We start from the raw sequence: 23248 nt of genomic DNA on the forward strand, positions 1-23248 counted from the left end.
TTTAAAGCAAAAGAAAATCATGTCTGTATATAATAATGAATAACTTACTGCAGCATCTGCATCAGTAGCCTGAATAGTGGCAAATGATGATGTAGTTTGAGTCTGGTTAATCGTGTATTTAGACGGTATGGTCTGATCAAACATGGGACAATTGGTATTACGGTTGACATTGATTTTCACGTTAGCTAGAGTTGGACTTGATCTACTGGTTGGTGTCCCATTGTCACTAATTCTGACAGTCATCTGAAAAAAGAGGAATTATTATTCTTCTTGACAAGATAAGTCATTAGGTGCATGTTACTCAGAATAAAGTGGAAACCTGTCAATATAAATTTCAAAATTGATGGAAAACTGGTCGAAAATGAACACTGAATATGTCAAAACTTGTGTTAACCAACCCAATCATTAATTAAGGATGTTCACTGGTTTTGTTCAGCCATTTTGTCAGAATTTCAGACTCCTCTGGATTTATCCATTTCACAGCATTATATTTTTTGCCTAGTGATCCCCAATTTTCTTTTCATAATTTCATGATAAACACCTTAAAATTTTATTTAAGAAGTTTCGATGAAATCATTATTTCTTTAGTGGTTCTGATAAATAAAAACTGCTTCAACAAAACCTTTGACAAGTCTAAAGAAATCCTTTTTCATCAAAATTTCAAAGACTTATATCTCAAAAACAAGCACACTGACCCACCATTTTTTTTTTTCATATTGTTCAATCATGACTGATCTTAAAAGATTTTACAACCCAATGTAACCCTTGTTATTCTTAAATAGACCATAGAACATCCTTAACCCTTAACCCTTAATCCTCAACTCTTAACCTATAATCTGTCTTAACTCAACTATATGTGAATTTTAGGCAAAACCTGTCAAACATAAATTTTAAATAACTTAGACCTGTGTTAACCAACTATTTGCCTAACATAAAAAACTTGTCTCTATAGAGCTCTGACTGAGACCTGTGTTAACCAACTATTTGCCTAACATAAAAAACTTGTCTCTATAGAGCTCTGACTGAGACCTGTGTTAACCAACTATTTGCCTAACATAAAAAACTTGTCTCTATACAGCTCTGACTGTTTTAACTAGTGGAGAAGTTCAGGGAAACATTTATTAGATAACAACATCAAGCTTATAACACATAAAACCTTAAAACAAAAGAGCATCACGCCTTAAACGCACTACAGTTAAAAATCAGACTGACGGACAGATAGACAAAGACCTATATACTCCTATGGAACTATAAAGGGGCATAGGGTGACAAAATAAAAAATGATTTGGGGTACTTACCATATAAGGGTTGGTGTCCAGGCCATCTTCGATGAGTGAGCGTTTAGCTACGATTTCTCCATTGGAGTTAACTGTGAAGTAAGATAGTCCAACATAGTTAGCTGGACCTAGTGTGTATGTTATCTGTTTATGAGGACTCTGTAGAAAAAATGATACAATTGCATAAATTACAAGTATTATCAAGAACTATTTCCCGTAAGAATCTGGCAGAGTATGACACATGTAAATGTCAAAATTCACAATAAGTACTGTCACAACTAAAGAATCCATATAACATTTGTCCTTAAGGTTCAATAATCTCAAAATCAAGTTCAGTGACCTATGTTTTTTACATTAAAATTCTAAAATATGTTCTGTCAGGGTCATCTTTGACAAAAACTAAGAAAATTTATCTTCTAGATAAATATATACGTATGATCTACCTTAAATGCATTTATTCATCTTCCCTTTGTTTACATATACTTACCTTGGTATCATTATCCCTGGCTAAAATCCTCTCTATAGGTGTATCAATAGCTATAATCTCATCTATTGTCTTCTCGTAACTCTGGACAATAAATTCTGGGGCGTAAAGATTCCTGGATACATCAACAGATAAAGTAGAAGTAGAGGAAAGTTTTGGTGTACCACCATCAGTTACAGCAATTCTTAACTAGAAAAAACAAAACAAATTTAACTACCTACATATTGGGAAGTTTGTAAACTGGCTTTTAAAGAAAACTGCATTAACTGTTGACAATGTTTTTTACCATATTTAAACAATAGAGTTGAGCAATTTGTCACTTCAAGCATTTCAAGTCCCAATTACTGCAAATAGATTAATTTCCATGGTGCTATTATTCACTGATTCTTTCAAGTGAACATAATATTCATGGATATCAATTTTTGCAGTTCTAAAATGAATAAGCATTTCAGTGTTAACCCTTGTCGTGCTGCCCATTTCTTAACGAAAGTGTAGATTTCGATATTTTACAAACTTATGCAAATTATATGCAAAGTAGTTGCACAATGGTACTGATGCTGATTGCTATATATATATAAATTAAAGATGGGTGATCATGGGGTTGGGTGAATGGGGTGAGGAGGTGGTGGGAGAGTGGATGGCCCAACATGTGAAAATAGGTCTGTCACTCCAAAATGGTCATTTTTGTCCATTTCTGGTCATTATGTCTACCTGTGGGGTTCAACAGGAACAAATCAGAAACCAAATCACATTCATCCTACAGCCTGCAGACTATGAAGGCTATTGAAGCCACATAAAGTGTGCTACAGTCACGAGTGGGCAGTCAGGAGCCACCTGAAGGGTCATTCGCGTGAAAAAATGAGGATTTTATCCAATTTTTGGCCTCTATTTGTCTTTAAACCGGAAGTAGTCAATACAAGGGGTTGACATCGAAATGGTGGTTACAGAAATCATTCTTATTTAATTTCCTGGCAAAAAAGAGTACTACAAATTAATTCTGCTCTAGCAAGGGTCTGAGAAATGAACCCTACCCCCCAAAAATTTTTTTTTTACAGCGGAAACTCGTGACCTCTTCTTTTAGCTTTCAAGTTATTGTTTACTAACAAACTCTATATCAGATAGCCTTATTTTAAAGCACAGTCATGCTGCTTGCAGATGGACACAAATCGCCCTTTCCTAAACTCAGATTTACACTGCTAGAACCGATAAAGCGGAATATGGTCCAATCCCGAACAGGTCTGGGTGTAGCACAACAAGGGTTAAAAATCAATTTTGTAGGGACATTTATCAGATTCTCATATGTTGATTTTGGCTGGAAAACAAATGATAATCATATGGCAATAATGCCATTATCAAAATGTAAACAACACAATAATCAACTATTTACAAGTTCATATAAAATCGTTCATGGTGTGATATCTAGCCATCCAAGAAATATATAAAATCGTTCATGGTGTGATATCTAGCCATCCAAGAAATATATAAAATCGTTCATGGTGTGATATCTAGCCATCCAAGAAATATATAAAATCGTTCATGGTGTGATATCTAGCCATCCAAGAAATATATAAAATCGTTCATGGTGTGATATCTAGCCATCCAAGAAATATATAAAACTACCAAATGAAAGAGAATAATATGTAAACTGAAACACACAGTTATCACAAAATGCTCATTTGGACACTCACCCTACCAGTGAACCTGGTCCATGCTCCCAGTTTTCAGTGGAGTCCAAGTTGCTCATTTGCTTTTGTTACTTTGTATGTATGATTTTAGTTCCTCTATGTTCTTTGTTGTGTATGTCTGTTTTCCATGTCTGGTCTTTGTCCCTGGATTACATTCTTTTGATTACCGCTAGAATCTTGATTCCTTTGATTACTATTTCATATGATTCATATGTCTGGCACTTTTGACTGTGCATTATATATGTAATATCTGCCCATCCCTCACACTATTGGCTTATTTTAATACATTACAATATACCAACCCAGAAAAGATTTAAAGTGAAATCCAGTCAGAAAGTTTGACTTATCACAGAATACATAAAGTGACACAACAATGTTTAGAACAACTATTTTTATCATGTTTTTGTGAGTAAGATGTATGACAGGTAAGTCTATTCCACCCAACTTCTAAATCTGTGATGACTTCACAATACCAGCAAAAAAAGCTGAAAATGGCAAAAGTGGAAGAAAATATACCGTACAAAAAATATAATAGCAAAATCAGGTTTAAAAAAAAGCAGATTCCATTAAATAACAGATGAAAATCATCCCTGAAATTAGCTGTAGAGTTACACATACCTTGTAAGAGTTCAATTGGTCAGGGAGAAGACTCTGTTTCAGCTTGACCTCACCAGTACTACTTATTTCGAAATAATTAGGTCCTGTATCGTCACCAATGACACTGAATGTAAAGTTTTTAAATGGACTCTGAAACAAAACATGAAATTAAATTCCTAGCTGTTCTCTCTTTAGTTTTGTAAGTGTAATAATAAAGAACTTAATTAAAATGTTCCTCCAATGTATTTTTCTTACATGAATTTTTTTACTTCAAAAAAAAGCATGCCTACCTTTTTTATTTTATAAGTGCTATATTATAGAATAAGTTCATCAAATAGTATGACATCTCGTAGAAATGCAATTACTAATTCAATATCAACCTTCTGTGGTTTGGTAGCCGGATGCAAAATTTTATTAAAATCAACCTACTAGTATTCAAGTTATCACATGAATACTTAGTGCCCATTGACACGATCACAAACACAGACACCAACAGCACCATATCATAATCAACAATTCTTTTTTTAAGTACAAAATAAAAGAACGTTAATGAAAATGTTCCTCAAAAATTTGTTTGTCCTTACATAAAAGAACAAAATGCTCCATGTAATGGTCCAACATCTCATAAAAAAGCAAATACAAAAAGATGGCATACCTCAGTGTCTTTGTCTTCAGCCTTGACATCAAAAACATTAAGTCCAACTTGCAAGTCTTCATTTACTGAAGTTTTAAATGGTAGATTGATGAACTCTGGAGTGAACAAGTTACGGTCGACATCGATTGTAACTTGGATGGTTGTGCTCTTGACAGGAGTACCTCTGTCCTGGGCTGTTACTGTCATCTAAAATCAAAACTAAATGCTAAGAAAGTACTTATATTGATGGGTGCTAATATTCATGGTTAAGGCACAAGTTCCAAGATTCTTCAATTTGTTGTTTTGATTGTCCTGTCATACAATTTAAAGTAAATAATCCATTTTGTTGGCATTGCGATTTTGTGGTTTACCTTACCCACAAAATTCACAAGAATTGTTACTCCACTTTCACAGTAATTATAAAGTCAGTCATCCTTACTGTATCTGAACTTTTCCTTAAATGAACATAAATCGAAACCATTCCAAGCAAGTTGTTTAAAATGTATAAACCTTTTTTTTTTTTAAAAAAAAAAAACATTAGTTTTATTTTCATGAAGAAATTCTCTACAAATTTAATTGGAGAACTTTTCATTTTCAATCAAGTTTTACACTACACTTCAGAAAGACGATTTCAAAATTTGCATGGTTTAAGATTTCAAAGTTTTCTTTTTGAACACTTTTAATAATATGTACATCAATTATTTCCCCACATCAATGGAGCCTACAAGGTTTCAGTCTGAGGCATGCAGCTACAATTGTAATCGTTCATCAATCACTAATATGTGTCTGATCAGTCATTGATCCATCAAACCAATTCATTATATCAGTGATCACTTTCCTTTCACATCATGTGACCAATAATAGGTTTATATATTTTATGGATTGGTTCATTTCCGTTTTCTATTTTTTAACACTAAGTATGTAAATTCTGACATTTATTAATTTACTAGTCTATTAACTATTTTTTATGAAATACAAAATGTTGATATACCTTTTTAAGCTCAAAGCAAATTCAATATGCCACTTTATTTGTTCTGATCAAAATTCTGAAATTTACATGAACCAATTATCTATTATCATTACATAACAAAACCGAGATCAGATTGGTCAGTGATCATTCAATCATCGGCCATCGATCTGTCAAGTAGTTGCGAGTATCGGTTCAGGGACTGCACCAACGATTCTAAATCTGTTTTCTTTACAATGTCCCTAAGGAACTTCTTGACCGAGAATACAACCCTAAAGTCAACCAAATGTCTCTTTATGATGCCTACATTTCATATTAATTTCATCAAGTTCCATAGTTTTAATTGATGAAACAATGTTGTTTGCGAGGGTATAATTCAGACTTAAAATCAGGTCTTTGGTCCATTAAACAGTACCTAAATTTACTAGCTTTGCACAAAGTCCTCAATAATATTGCTGTAGAAGTTTGTATAAATTGATCATCTCTATACACAGAGTTTTAAGTGACAATGCCTTTAAAATCTTTTACCTCAAATCTGTTAGCTCTACAGGGAGTATTTAGTAAGGATCTCCTGAGGTACAGGTCTCCAGTAATCTCATTCATCATGAAGCATTCTTTGTCTTCTGGTCCTGTTGTTAGGTCATATCTTACTTCATTGTGAGGAGCCTACAATGAAAGAGTAGCATATTAACAGGAAACCAAAACCTAAACAATTTAGGTATTAAAATATCTAGAGGGTAAGAATAATGGTAAAGATGAACAAAACTTCACTGGCCAAAAAATAGGCATAGTTGGGGTGGTGTTGGGATAAAATAAAGCAGTAATTACAATATTCAACATTTATTAGTTATGAAACCTTTTTTCACTACAACACCTTCAGGATATTTGAATGCTTGTCCTTTGGCATCCTGTCAAATAGGAATAGTCTGTCTGTGATATCAGGATAACATTATTAGAAACACCATAACATTACTTTCAATCGTCTGAATATAGCTGAAATATTGCTGCTCGGACAATAAACCCCAACAAAACAAACAAACATTAGTTTCAATGAATCATATTTTATAGACAGTGAAACACAACCACACTCGTCTCAACCAAATTCAACCGGTATATTTCAATAATTAACCTGGTCCAAAATGTCACATGGTTGAATATCATACATGTTTGTCCTAAGTTACGGTTTCTTAAAGAAGAATTAGTGTGGAAAGAGATTTCAGTGGACAATTAATTCCTAACTGAACACTCGAAAGTGAACCTATTTCACCCCATGTCAAAATCATTCAGGATTTTTTAAGATGTCATCTTTTTACTTTTAAGATATATGCCACCATCCTATAAATTAGACTGCCACATTTAAAATTATAAAAAATAAAGTTTTTCTTTTCCCTTTTGATTAATAAAAAAAAAACAGGAATACTGACATATATTTTTTAATCAAAGGGAGGTAACTCACTGAGTTCCACAAAAAAAACGGAAGAACAAGCATAAGTACAGAAGAGCACCATCTAAACCACAGACTTACCAATGGATCATCATCCACAGCATAGGTTCTTAATATGATGTCTCCAAGGTCAAAGGTCTCCAAGATCCGTTTATAATAGCTTGTGGAATTGAAAACAGGTGATTTGAAATTTCTAGTAACTGTAACCTTGGCAACTGTTGTGTTTACTTTACTGGGTGTTCCAAGGTCATAAGCCTCAATGCGTACCTGAAATTAATATTAAAGGGAAAAGCTTGTAAAAATATTGAAAAACATAACAAGAAGTTTAACAATTCAAATGTAACTTAAATTTGGCAGCATTTTACCATTTGAACCAATTCTTCTACCTAATGTTACTCTAAGTTTTCAAGTTACTGTGAAAGTACCAGTTTTTGTGGATTTGGGAAGATACACAAGTTCACGGATTCTTGAAATCATGTCTTTAGGTTTTCAGTATACACATCAATGGAATCTCCTTTTCATTGGGAACCAAATTTCGTGGTCTGGCTCAACCAAGAAAACAACAAAAATTGGTATCCCACGAAGAATAGTACTTTCACAGTAGATGATACCAACACTAGATTCATTAGCAATATCTATATCTACATTAAATTCGATCTGCAATGTTTACACTATATGCATATTTTGCGATATCAATATAATCAAAAGTCAACCAGAGCAATATATACATACTAAATCACTCTTAAACTAAAAATTACTTTCTGTCTGAGCAATATGATCTTCACAAAATTCACTCTTCAACACTGTCAATAAATTCCATCAGTGTGATATTTACATTAAATCCTCTCTATACAATACCTACACTAAATTCACTCTGTGATGATCCCTGGAGCTGGTTCCTTAGCCGGACATTACCGTTATTATCAATGGAGAAATAGTTAGGAGCTGACTCATCACCAATAATCCTGTATCTCACTGTACCAAACTCATGCTTCTAAATATTCAAGAGTGATTCATTGATTAAAATGTAATTGGCATAAACAAAAAAATTATGCATTTCAGGAAGAAAATGTTACAAAATTGTTACTTCAAAATGAAATTATTAATTCTTCAAATTAAACAGCAGCCATCATAAAGTTGTCAATGATGGGCTGTATAACAAGAAAATTTTCAAATCCCCACTACCCAGCAGTTTTATATGTAATAAAAAAGAATAACTGGTAATACAGCAATATTTTGTTTCAAAAAGAATATATTTTTTTTATCATTGAAAATGTTAACTTCTATAGTAATGCTCTTAAGATTTCATTAACAGTCTGGCATAAACACTAAATTCTACATACATGCAATCCACAATTTTAAATATCAGCTAGTACAAACAAGACAGAAAAACAAAAACACAGCCCAATACAAGCATCAAATATAAAACTTGTCAATGTAAGATTTGTGAGAAAATTTTGGTTAAAATTACTACATTTACTGTGAAAAATACTAACTAATTAAATTATCATATTAACAGTTTGCATTTATGTAAAAACATTCCACATGGGACAGTGTAAATGAGGGAGAATCTACCACATAAACTGTTCCAAAGGTTAACAGGTATGCAAGTATGAAGAATGAAACTGGATCAATATTAACAACTTCAAATTTTTTTTTTTATAAATGCATATCAAATTAAAAGAACTTCAAAGGAACAGTTAAGTTAAACATGTCAACAACAGCAGAAAAAGCTCATCACCCAAGCATAGAAAAATAAATAACATACTATGACAGAGTCATTACTAGAAATATTAACCTTAAAGAGAAAGACAGACAGACATAATCTTAAAGAGAAGACAAAGAGAAATAAATAACAAATAAAAATTTAAACGATTCAGACAAAACTGTGCATGCTTAATCAGTTGTAATTAGACAAATAGACATAACCTTAAAGACAAGACAAGGAGATATGAATAAAAATATAATTCAAACAGACTCAGATGAAAGTTTGAGTGCTGAATCTACTTTTCATTACATTGATGGAAATTATAAGTTTAAAAATTGAAAAGAGAGAAAATTTCATTAAAAACAAAGGGTATCAGATAACACACAGGATTTTGGAATACTAGGAACTGAGGTGTAAAATTAAACAGCATATTCAAGGAATGATTCTAATTTTTGAAAGGTTTTACAAACTAATCTGATTTGCAGCAGTGTACATTTCTATGAGGTGGTATATAAAAAATGTAAACATGCACAAACCAGGTCATTTTATTAAACCTGTTCAAAAGTTAGACATTTTTTTTGACCATTTAATTTCTAAATAATCAAGTCCAAATTTTAGCATTATCAATCAAAGAAAGTACAGCAAATTCTAAACAAGATCATTTGTTCAATTTAAAGTAGCAAAACATCTCAATTTCTTTTAAATGCAGTATGAAAAATGCAAAACCAGACAAGATTTTACAAAAATCAGAAATTGGTGAAATGGGGATGTAAACAAAGCACTACAGTAAAATCTGGTGAAATGGGGATGTAAACAAAGCATTACAGTAAAATCTGGTGAAAAGGGGATATAAACAAAGCATTACAGTAAAATCAGGACTTAATTAAAAATAAATATCAGTAGGTTTCAGAGGAATTGCCTAAACAAATCACTTTTTAAGAGATGGATGGGAGACTCCCTTTCTTACATTACAAAAATGGATAATTTACATTTTCAAAAAAGAATTCATTAAAGCAATAAAAATTCCTGTAACAAAAAATTGAATACCAACAAAATAAATGTACATTAAAGAAGACATAAAGGGAGAACTAACCGAAGGATCTTCATCTGTAGCTGTGACTTGGAAGATGACAAAGTTTGGTTGTTGTTGTGTGTTCTGGTCTAAACTACCAGAGTACGGGGCTCCAACGAACTGAGGTGTGTAGTCATTCCTTATTACATTTACGGTGATTGTGGCATTCACTGCAGAGTTTCTAGAAGTTGATCCACCATCAGTCAACATAGCAGAAATCTGAAATGACATGTAAGTATCAAAATGGATTACCATAAGCTATGCTTGTTTTCAGGTGTTGCAGCCATCTTCAATTTAAAACAGTTTAATTTGAATTGACCACAGAATTAACAAAATGTTTAAAAGATTAGTAAGGTTATTCACACACAGACAGACTGAATTAAATTGTTGTTGCCTACAATAATGTATGTCACCCTTCCATTCCAAATTTCTAACTGGTATTAATACAACAAAAATAAGTGGATCATAAATCCCCAGCAATAGGCACAACAACATAACACATTCTAACAACCTACAGAGTTTCATTAAATTTGGCTCAGTAGTTTTCTGAAGAGTTGCGCTTACAAAAGTATGACAGACAAACAGACAAGGCAAAAACAATATGTCGACCCACAAAAGTATGGGAGACATAATAAAGGTCATGGTGATTCCAATAGATCCAACAAACTTTGTTTGAGTGTTAAAATGTAATTTAAATATAACTTGATACAAGCAGTGTTTCTCTATATTTTCTACCGTTCATGAACAAAGCGGTTACATGTATATAAAGCAAGTAGAATTTCTCCTAGATTTTTACCTCCTTTTTCTAGACAAAATAAGTAACTTACTGTGAATTTATTCTGTGTCTTCTCAAGTAATGATTGTTTAAGATAAACCAGACCTGACTGAGGATACACACCGAGGAAATCCATAGCTTCTGTATCACCAAACACTTGATATGTTATACTGTTAAATGGTTGCTTAAAATAGAACAAAAATGTCAAACAGTTGTTAAAAATAGAACAAAATTGTTTCACAGTTGCTAAAAATACAACATCTAAATAACTTGTCTTACGGCAATATTTATGTATATCAACTGACTAAACTATTGCTAAAATTTTGACAGAGTAAAACTGGTATATTAAAGTAGGTTAACATTGTTCATAGAGAGCTACATGTATTTAACTCATTCAGAAGTCAAGGTAAAATTTATTTGTAAGTGGTATCAGTTTAATTCAAATTGATATAGTACAATATTCTATAAAATGATTTTTCTTGCCATGGTTGTTACTGTTCCTGCTGGTCGCTGAAACACCATTAATATATAACCATCAACCAACTAAAATGTGAAATGAATCAAGTTGAGTTGACTTGTTGATAAGTTCCTAGGAAATAGTGTTCAAATAAAACTTAATTAAACTTCAATTGTTTTACTTACAGATATATCAAGATCCCTAGCATTCAACTGAAGAAAGCCAACACCAGGGGTCTGTGTTTCATAAACATTGGCAGTATAAGATAACTGGGTAAACTCAGGAGCATTTAGATTACGATCGACCTTCACTGTGACTGTAGCAGTGTCTGTCAAGGCTGGGGTACCACCATCTGTGGCAACTACTCTTATCTAAATACATTTGGACAATTATAATTTTGCTTATATTTCTCCAATCATAATTCAGTTTACATTTTGAGAATCATAACTCACATTTGTAAAGTGGTCATTTCTATGATGTGATTATTTTGTGTGGTTACTTGTGAAGTGGTCATTTCTATGTGGACATTTTGTTGCGTGGTCATTTGTAAAGTTGTCATTTCTATGAGGATATTTTTTGATGTCGTCATTTGAGAAGTGGTTATTTCCATGATTTGGTTATTTTGTGGTATGACCGAATTTGGGATGTAATCAATGTGGACATATTGTGACTAGGTTATTTTAAGGCGTGGTTATTGTGTGATGTGGTCATTTTGATTTTTAAAAAAAAACTGTAATCAACACAATACCCTAAACTCCTCCAATGGAGTTTGGTCCAGTGTGGTCTTTGTGGTGATAGCACCAGTGTTAGGATTAATTTGGAAAAATGCAATGGCTTCAGCATTATCTGTGATGGCATACTGCACTCTCTTATAGTTAGCCTGAAAATAAAATCATTTATTTTAGACAAGAAAACATGTTTGATCCATGGTTTTCAAATACTTCATTTAAGATAATTTTTAAATTAAAGTGGTATTGGTTTCTAATTTCACAAGGAATATAGTTTTAAAAACAATTGATTGCAAAAGTTGTAATCATACTTCATTGTTTATTTCATATTCAATTATCAACTTACAGACAGAACAACAGACAGACAGACAGAAAGATACATTCTCATGCCCTTCCATCAGTATCTTCACTAGTTATCTTTTAAATTAAGCTTATGTTGATCTAGAATTTTTACAAGGTATAAAGTTTCGTAAACAAGGGATTTCAAAAGAAAGGTTTTGGAACTGCAATATTTCAAATTAGATCATTAATATACAGAAACACAGACAGGCAGACAGTAAGATCTTTAGATATGCCCTTACATCAGTATCATCATCTGTTGCCAAGACTGTCCTAACAGGAGAAGTACTGGGTACATTGAAGTTGATATCAGCAGTATATGGTTCATTCTGGAACACTGGCGGGAACAGATTCCTGATGACGGAGATATTGACTGGTGCCCTGTTCACTGATACCCTTGATCCACCATCTGTTGCTGTCACTTCAAACTACAACCGAAATGGGGCATTAGGGATACCATTTTTCTCTTTGTGTATCATTTTTAGTCTACTGAAAATTTACTTACGATAGTAATATTTAAAATTCTAAATATTTCTGGTACAGGAAAGGAGGAAAAATTTTTTTATGATGAACTGAAATATTGCACAAAAGACTTTACTTTTGTTACTTTGTATTTATCATTTTGGTATTTATGTTCTATGTTGTGTATGTCTGTTTTCCATGTCTGGTTTTGTCCCTGGATTATATCATTTAGTTTTCCGTCAGAATCTTGGTCCCCTTGATTGCTCTTTCAAACAGCTCACTTAAGAGTTACAACACATGAATAAGATATAACAATAAATCTGTGGCTTTTTTGATCTGCACAAACCACCTCCTTCCTGATTTATATAAAGAATGCTACTTACTTCTAAATTTACTGCACACTATTCACTTTTAGAAACTTACAGTATAGAATTTTGTATTGGTTGTGTCTTTATATAAATCCTGTTTAACAGTTATATGTCCTGATGCTTTGTCAAGAGAGAAATATGTTGCTCCCAGGCCATTAGGAGCAGTGTCTGTCCATGTGTAAGTTATTGTTTGGAACGGAGCCTACAAAACAAAAACAACCTTTGACCTTCATGCCAAAATGTTTAAAAGTGTGAAAATTACTCAAATATGATTTGCATGATCTTTACACAAATTGATATTCAATTTTTAAAATACTGTAAATTCAGAAATTATTGCAAGCTTTAATTACGGCCATTTTGTTATTTTAATCACAATGTGATTTTCAATTTTGTAATTGCTAAGAAAGCATCCAATATCAGTAATGCTAAAGTTCCACAATGTAAAATTAATTTAGATGAGGGAAAACAACACAGTCACATCTGTTATAAGAATACCATGAAACTTCTACACAAATGCAGAATAGAATTACAGATCAATTATTGGACAAAACTGTATAGAACATTTTTCAAAAGTTTAAGCAATAAAGCAAAAACCACACTTTGTTTTTTTTTTTGTTTTTGTTTTTTTTTATATTAAATCTCTCAAACAATTCATACTTTCTTTTTCAAATTTCAAATATGTGAAAATAAACAAATCAAAAAGCAGACATCTATCTCCATGGCAACTGCACTTACAACTCTGTCATTATCCTCAGCGTTCACATCAACAACAACATTGCCAATTAATTCAGTTTCATATATTTTCTGGCTGTAACTTGAGGGATTAAAGGTCGGAACATGTAGATTACGATTAATGTTGATCTTAATAATAGCCGTGGCTGATCTTGACGGACTTCCTCCATCTCTGGCAATTATTCGACCCTGAAACAAGAAAAAAAGTAATTTTCTTAAATTTTTATCATACTTAACCACTTCTCAACTCATTGTATCAATACATTTATCTCACATGTTTTCTTTCTCAGCTTTTCATTCTTGACATGATTAATTTGATTTCCATAGTAAATTCATGGAAAACTTGAATTTTAATTGTATATTTCATTGTTTTAAGAAATTGATAAAGAAAGACTTGTAGATTATCTGATTTTTCTAATCTTAAACTTGTGCCAAAACATTATGACTAGAGAAATCCAATAAACAACTTTTTACAATGTATAGCTACATTTATTCATAGGTTAGTTGGTATGCTAAAAAACAAGTGACAGATAAATTAACCTTGAAATCAATAGTCTAATTTACAGACCTCTTCTTGTTTATAAGAGTCATTTAACTACAGATTCTCACCTGATAATAAGGTACATCTTCATTTGTAAGAGACTGCCTCAGTCTAAGTTCACCATTGTTAACATTCAAAGAGAAAAATTGATCAATATTGCTGTCAGAATCACCAATCAACTGGTATGTTACTTGTCCATAGGGAGAGGACTGAAATAACAAGCAGAAATCTGTCTAAATCCAACAGAAATTCTCCTTACTTTATTTCCTTCTAATGTTTAAAATACCATGTAATTAACCCCAAGGAATTCTCCCTTGTTGAGTCTCTTCTGATGTTTAAAATACCATGTAAAATACACCAGGAATTCTCCATAATTGAACCCCTTTTAGTTATTGAACACCCTGCATTATACAACAGGAACTTTCCTTATATGAGCCCTTCTTTATATTCCAAATACTATGTTACGTACAAAAGAAATTCCCCCAAACTGGTTATATTTCAAATATCCTGCATTGTACAAGAACTATTCTTCATATAATACTGCCTAATCATTTTACAAACCATTGTACAATGAAAATTTTATATGTAACACCATTTTTCCTTCAAAGTTACCTAGAATAGTCGTGTAAGAGACTCATCAAAAGAAAAGCACTATTTTCCACAAAATCTTTGGATAAGAAACATGGGATTATTTCCTTTGGCTGTTATAATAAGTACCAGTTAGTTCATACTTGTAGGCAAAAAGTTTGGAAGCCTCAAATTTTTAGTAGAGGTATTCTCAAACAGTAACAAGCCTAATATATTATTTAAAAAAAAGATTGTTAAAGATAAGAAAAATAATGAATGAATTTCCAAAACAAAAATCTTACAGTGTTGTCTCCATCACTGGCTAATACAGTCTCTACTACAGTAGATATAGTTGTATTTTCTAGAATAGTTTTTTTATATGAACCAATTGTAAATGATGGATCGTTCTTATTCCTTGTAACTGTAACTGTAACCTGAGCTGTACTCCCTGTTTTAGGTGGATCTCCCCGGTCTTTCAAAGACACAGTCAGCTGAAAGAAAAAAAACATTGAGTATTATTTCCCACTATTACTGTTTCAAGTCATAAACAAAAAAAAATATTCAAAAAAAATCATGTTATTTCTTAAATTATTTTAAGTTAGTATCACTCACTAAACTTCAGTGAAACCTATCTGAACCAAACCCTAAACAGTCCAAAAACCTGTTAAACCCAAACTCTGAAAGTCCAAAACCTGTCTAAACAAAACCCTGAAAAGTTGAAAAACCTGTCTAAAATAAACCTTGAAAAGTTCAAAAACCTGTCTAAGCCAAACCCTGAAATATCCAATAAAGAGCTGCGCTTTAAGCACATGATACACCCAATGCCCTTTTAACTTGTCCTTATGCTTTTAATGAATTTATATGATCAACTAGAAATACTTTGAGCCCTGTCAAATACACTCCCCCCCTCCCAAAAAAAAAGAAGGAAATAAAATATGCACCAAAAAATTCGGCACTATCATAACAAATGGTCCATTTTCAATGATTTTTCTATGTTATGAACTGAATAAATTTCCATGGCTGTTTCCGCCTTTTTTAAAGAGTAAAACTTCATAACATGGAAACGAAAAAAATCTGACATTTACACAAATCAGAAGGAAGCTTACTTAAATAGATGTGAACAATTCACCAAAGTTCCATAAAAAGAGCTGAGAGTGTTTTTGAGTTATTGTCCGAAAACTTGAAAATCCCCTTTTTTTTTAAGTATAACATTCATTACACAGAAACAAAAATCTGAAATTTATAAAAATCAAAAGGGAGCTTATGTCAATAGATATAGACAATTCACCAAAGTTTCATAAAAGTTGGTGAAAGTGTTTTTGAGTTATTATTGGAAGTGTTGACACCAGACTGATGGACGGACGTATTATGCTATACCATAATACGTTCCGTCTTTGATAGGCATATAAAAATCTGTCTGAGCCAAACCATGAAGTCCCAAAACCTGTATAAACCAAACCCTGATAAGTCAAAAACCTGTCTAAACCAGAAACTTCATATCAACTTAAATGAATTGTTGAACCTTTATAAACTGTCTAAACAGAACACATCCTAAAGTTCAAAAGGGGTTCAGTATAGACAGGTTTCAATGAAATTAACAGCTCATTAAAAGCAAAAACCAAATCATTTCAGCACTGGTTATAAAATTTACAGTTTCATGTTTTTTGTGGACCTCATGAAAAAATGTAAATTTCATAAAAACTATTTTAAGGCCAACAAGTTTTAAGTAATGATAATTTTACCTGAAATTGATCATTAGTTGAAATTTCTGTCAAAGGTTTAGTGACAAACACTAATCCAGAATACTGGTCCACACCAAAGTGATCACGTGCTCCGATAGGGTTGCTGGATGACAGGGTATATTCCAATTCATGCTGAAATATACAAAAACAAGAAAAGTCATTGAGAAAGGTCACACAAAACAGTAAATACAATTGAACAAAATGGGCAACTGTTGAAATGTTTCAAAATTTATTATATATCTTATTTATACAAAGAGTCAGCAATGAAAGGAAAATCATGGACTGAGTCATGTATAAAAAAAGCTCCTTAACTTATAGGGAATAAATCTATTCTATCAGGGGATAGGGTTTGTCTTCTTTAGATTAAATAACCTTAGGTAGTTCACTATTGTAAATGTTCAGAAAACTTTACATAGCACAGTTGACATTTTAATTTGTATTAATTTTTGCCAAATAATTGATTAAGAAGTAGTCTTTGCAAGAATCATGCAAATTCTGTAATATGTAATACATCCCAAAATGGTTACATATTTTTATTTTTGTTATTAAGTTGCTTTATAGGTCTATACCATGGACTGTATAATATGTTTGCTCTTAGGTGATAACCCACATTGAACATCCAACAGTTTCCATTGTATTTTAATGTTATTTACAGAGTTATCTCCCTTAGTTTTGAATTCTACAGTACATTCTATATACAAAATGTAATTTTTATCTCCTAAAAACAAGAGTTGTATGATAAGCCAAATGTTAATTTCAGTTTACTATAACATTTTAAACAAAATATCAAACCTAAAAATATGTAAGCTTTATAACCATGAATCACATATTGCATGATTCTTATCTGGAGTGCTACTTAAGTTCTTTGAAACATTGATAAAAATCGGTAACGTTCATAGTCAATCTTTATAGTTCAGATAGGCAACCAGACAGAAGGACACAATGAAGCAGTATTGACTTGACTCACTTTTCATTTTGTCATATAATCAGAGTTATTTTCACTTAAAGCACAAACAACACTGTTAACTATACTTACATTATCTGGATCAGATGCCACTAACTGTAACAGGCTGATCCCAAGTGGATAACTTTCGTTGATTGTTTTTGTGTAAACTGATGGATTAAACGACGGAACTCCAGGGTTACGGTCTACATTGATTGTAATATTAGTCTTCCCCATGTCCTCAGGGTACTCCACGTCATAAACTACCAATCCAAGCTGAAAAAAACACCAGTTGATTGATTATGATACCCCAATCTGACACACTATTCTGACTCCCATCCAAACAGTCTTCATCTCTCACCTATATTCTATGTGATTTGCAGAGGACCAGATACTACCAATCTTAGTCTATAGTGTGACTTGGCTGGGAATCTAACCCATGACCTCAAGCTGAGTACCATACAACCAGACTACTGATGCAGTTAGAAAAAAGAGCTATGATGTATTGAAATGAAACAAAAAAACTGTTTACAAGTTGATATATACAGTATAAATGTGCTACATTTCAATATTTTCAGGAGGAACAAATCTATTTTCTTTATATAGCGATGCACAAATAATTTTCTAAAACCATGACAATGATACCTAAAAATAAGTTCACTTATCATTCTGACTTAATAGAAGAGATAAAATTCTGCAACCATGAAAATTAATACATTTACTGGAAAATTGGTTTGCCATACATTTAAATCTCCAATTGATTGATTGATTGATCGAAGTTAATTGGCAAATATGAGCTTGTTATTCAGTGAAATACTTAGTCAATGCTGAGGAGTAAATAGTATCTTCTCATTCTATTTTTAGAAAAATGATGTCTCCTCACATCTTTACTATCAAATTCATTTGGTTGTTGCTACGTACAGTGTAAGTCTTCTGAGTGGCTGTTTGCAAGTCTGCATTATACACAGTTATCTCCCCTGTTGTAGGATTTATTGTAAAGAATCCTGGTGCTGCAGAGAAATAGTTGATACCAAACCTCAGTGAACTCTGGCAAAACAAAAATAAATGTTTAAAAATCAAGAGAAGGATATAACACCATACTGATACCAAACCTCAATGAGCAATGGAAGAAAAATAATGTTTTTGATACGGGAAATTAGGGAAATTAGGGAAATTAGATACAGATTTTTTTCAGTAATGAGTGGTTTAAGTTACATCTCCTCTCAAGATGGTGAAATCAACATTTTCAACATGCAAACTTTAGCTTTATTTTACCATAAAGAGTGGAGAAATAATCTAAACCATGTATAGGTTATAGGAGAATAAAGAGTGGAGAAATAATCTAAATCATGTATAGATTGTAGGAGAATAAAGAGTGGAGAAATAATCTAAACCATGTATAGGTTGTAGGAGAATAAAGAGTGGCGAAATAATCTAAATCATGTATAGGTTGTAGGAGAATCAATTTTCTCCCATGAGATTTGTAGAAAACTTACAAAATATAAAATGGTTGCAAAACTCTACAGAAATCTAATCACCATCAGTGGGTAAACAGAAATCTAATCACCATCGGTGGGTAAACAGTAACATGTACTCACAGGCTTATAGAATGGAAGAAAGGCCATTTTAACTAAATTTCTAAACTAAATTAAAGTTAAACTAAAGTTCTCAGGCAATTTTATAATTTATAATTTTAAAAAATCAATGAGGGAGGGAAACATTACTTCTTCTTTAATTCCCAAAAGAAGAATATCAGAGCATAGAAGACAATAAGTTGCTACACAAGTAATATAAGCAAATAAAAGTACTATTAACTTCTCAAATTTTGGTACCTTCACAACACTTTTCCCTTGTGACGATAACATTATTTGACATCACCTTTGATTTGAAATATCAATCTGCCAATCATAAAATTTAAAATTTATTTGAAAATAACAATACATGTAAATCAGTGAAAAAATCTTAATAATAACACAAGTAACTGGTAGCGATATGTTCCCTGCCACAGCAAAAATAAGAGCAAAAGTCCCATAACTCATGTAATATTTGTTGAGTCAAAATGGCAGGGCAATATGATCAACTACATATAAAGACTAACAATCCTACAAAATTTGTCCACGCTTTCCAAGGAGCTGCATCTGCAAGTGTGCAGACACATCAATGGACACTGGTATTTCTATGTCCATTTCTCCATAACAGTGGGTGGGAGACAAAAAGGTTAATCAGCTGGTTATCATCAATTACCATAACAATCACTCAAGCTCAGAATTCTTGAATTCCAGTTGTTTTAGTACTGTTCTATCCTCTCAGGGCCCTCATGAACTTACAAGCCTCTTTTTCTTTTCAATAATTATTCTATAATTAGTATCAGAAGGAAACTTGGTTACAGATCCAATGACCATAAGGCATTAGTACTTACAGATGGTGCCATATCATTGTCCTCAGCAGTGGCTGTGAATATTGCAACATTAAGAGCCTGGTTATAGTCTATATTGGCACTGTAAAGTGTGTTGGTGAACCTCGGAGACTGTGTGTTTCTTGTAACAGTGATAAGAACTTCAGCAATGTCAGATTTCTCTGGATTAGAATTATCCGTAACATTAACACTGAACTGTAAAATAATAAAAGAATATTTTTTAGCAAAATGAAATTAAGAAAACAATAAGCACAAAGAAAACAGGAATGAAGTTGACATGCTAGGTATACCATACTCATTCAATTTAGTGAAAAATGACAAAGAACCATAAAAACAGAAAGTTGATAATGGACAGTAACCAAAACTGTTTGAAACGTATGCTCCATCTTTATAAAACTGTACCAAATTCAAAATTGATCTGTCCATTTTGAGTCTAGACAGTTGCTCAGAAAATTGGTAGGGAAGGACAGAGTGATTCAAACACTCCACACACTCAGTGTGTGGGACTATAATATAAGAATTTTTCCAAGAACGACTTCCAAATTTAAGCTGGAATAACCTTAATGGAAAGAGGTAAGTATCCATGTACACCTACAGATGTTTGCATAGAAAGTCAATGAATAAAAAGATCAATCAATCAATACTATGTAAGAGTTGTTTTTCTTTTTTCAAGAAGTGAAAGATTCCATTCATACCACATTTGTTACCTCTCCCACTCTGAAGAAGGCCTCTTGATATTTCATGAAAAATTCAACATTCTCCTGCTCACATGTTTGTGTGGAGATTTATCCGCATTCTAAAAAAGTTCTCCAGTCTTATTTGAGTTTTTCTGCTTAAAATCATAATAAATTACTTCCATTCTTGTCAAAACATGTTGTATAAACAATAAAATTTTGAGATCTCCCGCTATAGAATTTTCCAAGGTTAAATCTATGAATTATGCCTACCCTATAACTTGTAGCTTTGCCTGTGTCTTGTGTCAACAGTTTACCAACAGTTATCTGACCAGTAGATGGATTCATGTAGAAATAGTCTGTTACACCAGGACTAGGGACCATACTGTAGGTCAACACATCCTGAAATACAAGGAATAGTCTGTTACACCAGGACTAGGGACCATACTGTAGGTCAACACATCCTGAAATACAAGGAATAGTCTGTTACACCAGGACTAGGGACCATACTGTAGGTCAACACATCCTGAAATACAAGGAATAGTCTGTTACACCAGGACTAGGGACCATACTGTAGGTCAACACATCCTGAAATACAAGGAATAGTCTGTTACACCAGGACTAGGGACCATACTGTAGGTCAACACATCCTGAAAATACAAGGAATAGTCTGTTACACCAGGACTAGGGACCATACTGTAGGTCAACACATCCTGAAATACAAGGAATAGTCTGTTACACCAGGACTAGGGACCATACTGTAGGTCAACACATCCTGAAAATACAAGGAATACTGATTCAATATAGATTCTCCCTTCATAATGAATGCTTTAAATTATTTCTCCCTCAAAATCGTAAAATTAATATTTCCATCATGCCACTACAGTAAGCAAGTCTAAATCTCTATTTTACTATAGAGAGTGGTGAAATAATGTAAAACAGAAATAGGAGAATCACTTTCTCCCATGACAACCTGTAGAAAACTTGGAAAGCGTTAAATGGTGGGAAAACTCTTACAGAAATTTAATCATTTCCCAGTGATTAAAAAGTCACATGCATTTTTAATCACTGGCTTAGAATGGGAGAAAAAATATTAATACTAATAGGGCATGAAGTATATAAAAAAATATCATGGATGAAGCTTCAGAGACATCCTATATCTGTGGAATGTAAGACCAGAATTATCAATGGCTAACAAGAAATATTCTGACAAGTCCAAATTTGTTGACACGGAAGAAAACAATTGCGCAAGTGCCGAGGCAATGTTTTGTCTTTTAATATGTTGATGGTTACGACTTTATATTTATCTATTTATTTAACGATAATTTGGAAATTAGTGTAATAAGCTTTCCCAGATTGAAGTCTCACACATTCTCCTCACCGAATGAAACTTCACCAATAGCAACATGCAATGGGTAGAAATAAAGACCTGAAAAGACCAGAAGTCAAAATAGGAGAAAATGCACATTTTAATGTCTTTTTTTCACTTCATTTCTATCCACCTTAGCAACATGGAGGTGCACGGTAACATATTCCATTTCAATCATTTATTTTTTTCAGAAACCTGGCTATCAATTAAATACAATGATGTAAAAGGTTTAAATTCTTAAAAGTGTGGTTCAGATTATGTGGCTACAAAAGAATAAGTTTCAAATTAATGAAGAATCAGATGAATATGGTTTTAGATGAATGTAGTTTTCAGATGAATGTGGCTTCAGATAAATTTCATTCCATATTTTGTTTTAGATCAATGTGGCCTCATACGAATTTAGTTTTAGATGAATGTAGTTTCAGAAGAATATAATTGTAGATGAATGCAGTTTCGGATAATCAGGGTTTTAGAGTATAGTGGGTTTAGATGATTATACTGGGATTTAGCCAGGATTTTCAACCCATTAGTCACTTTTGCGTAAGACTAAATCTCAATACTGTTTTTTCTTTTCGCGTCACAAATTTATCAGCATGCATGTATATACATGTACTTATAACAACTATAATAACATGTTTATTTCAACACTGGTATATAAATAACAGAAAATTCATATTAATAAAAATTTCTACATTAGCAACTATTCATGAATAAAAAATGCAAAAAAAATCTAAAAATTATATACATCAGCTACTATTGTTGGCATGTGTGTAAGAATGTAAAACATTGTTTACTTGATCAGTAATGCATAAACCTCCTGTCCTTAGCCATGCACCACAAAGTGAAAGCCCTCTTAAAATCAAAGGAACCCACTTGCTCAAATTCTGGCTTCATGGATTTGGTCTGGATTGCCCGTTTATGATCAGCAGTGTTGATGTGTATATTATCTTTTAGGAATGCATTACTTCTGATAGGAAACGTATTGGTAAGTCCAGCTTCTTGGCAGTCAAGGCAGTACATCGCCCCATCTTTGTAGTATATGCATGGAAATATCTTTGACCACTCTGGTTTAAATTTTGACTTTAATAGTCGATCACTGCCACTCTTTGTAGTAGTTGACTTATTTTTAGACTTTTGACCTTAAGGTACGTTGTCATGTGACGACGAACTAAAATAGTTCGTAATGGCGGACATAGCGATTCGAACTGTGATTGAAAAATCCAAACATCTTTCCATTTTAAATACATACGATGACACTTTGAGTACT

The 23248-nt window shown here is 32.5% G+C and overlaps 1 protein-coding gene across 2 annotated transcripts in view; it reads right to left on the reverse strand.

The window, feature by feature from the left end:
- Nucleotides 1–23248, reverse strand: part of LOC148620469 (uncharacterized) — a 188168-nt gene that overhangs the window by 90138 nt on the left and 74782 nt on the right. The window contains exons 62-84 of one of the 2 annotated variants that reach the window (XM_088581361.1): nt 20886–21014; nt 19942–20133; nt 18444–18569; nt 17616–17798; nt 16580–16711; nt 15140–15328; nt 14339–14479; nt 13733–13918; nt 13053–13199; nt 12410–12595; nt 11849–11980; nt 11286–11471; nt 10696–10827; nt 9890–10087; nt 8857–8886; nt 7951–8082; nt 7170–7355; nt 6173–6310; nt 4699–4884; nt 4065–4193; nt 1765–1950; nt 1299–1436; nt 49–243 (exon numbers count right to left, since the gene is read on the reverse strand). In XM_088581361.1, coding sequence (XP_088437487.1) covers nt 49–243; nt 1299–1436; nt 1765–1950; nt 4065–4193; nt 4699–4884; nt 6173–6310; nt 7170–7355; nt 7951–8082; nt 8857–8886; nt 9890–10087; nt 10696–10827; nt 11286–11471; nt 11849–11980; nt 12410–12595; nt 13053–13199; nt 13733–13918; nt 14339–14479; nt 15140–15328; nt 16580–16711; nt 17616–17798; nt 18444–18569; nt 19942–20133; nt 20886–21014 — 3579 coding nt within the window. The remainder of the gene's footprint in view (nt 1–48; nt 244–1298; nt 1437–1764; nt 1951–4064; nt 4194–4698; nt 4885–6172; nt 6311–7169; nt 7356–7950; nt 8083–8856; nt 8887–9889; nt 10088–10695; nt 10828–11285; nt 11472–11848; nt 11981–12409; nt 12596–13052; nt 13200–13732; nt 13919–14338; nt 14480–15139; nt 15329–16579; nt 16712–17615; nt 17799–18443; nt 18570–19941; nt 20134–20885; nt 21015–23248) is intronic. The other variant, XM_088581362.1, reaches the window with a different exon arrangement.

Source organism: Perna viridis, chromosome 4 (genome assembly GCF_037379345.1).
Source record: "Perna viridis isolate PV_CMFRI_1.1 ecotype Kerala chromosome 4, ASM3737934v1, whole genome shotgun sequence".
NCBI lineage: Eukaryota > Metazoa > Mollusca > Bivalvia > Mytilida > Mytilidae > Perna > Perna viridis.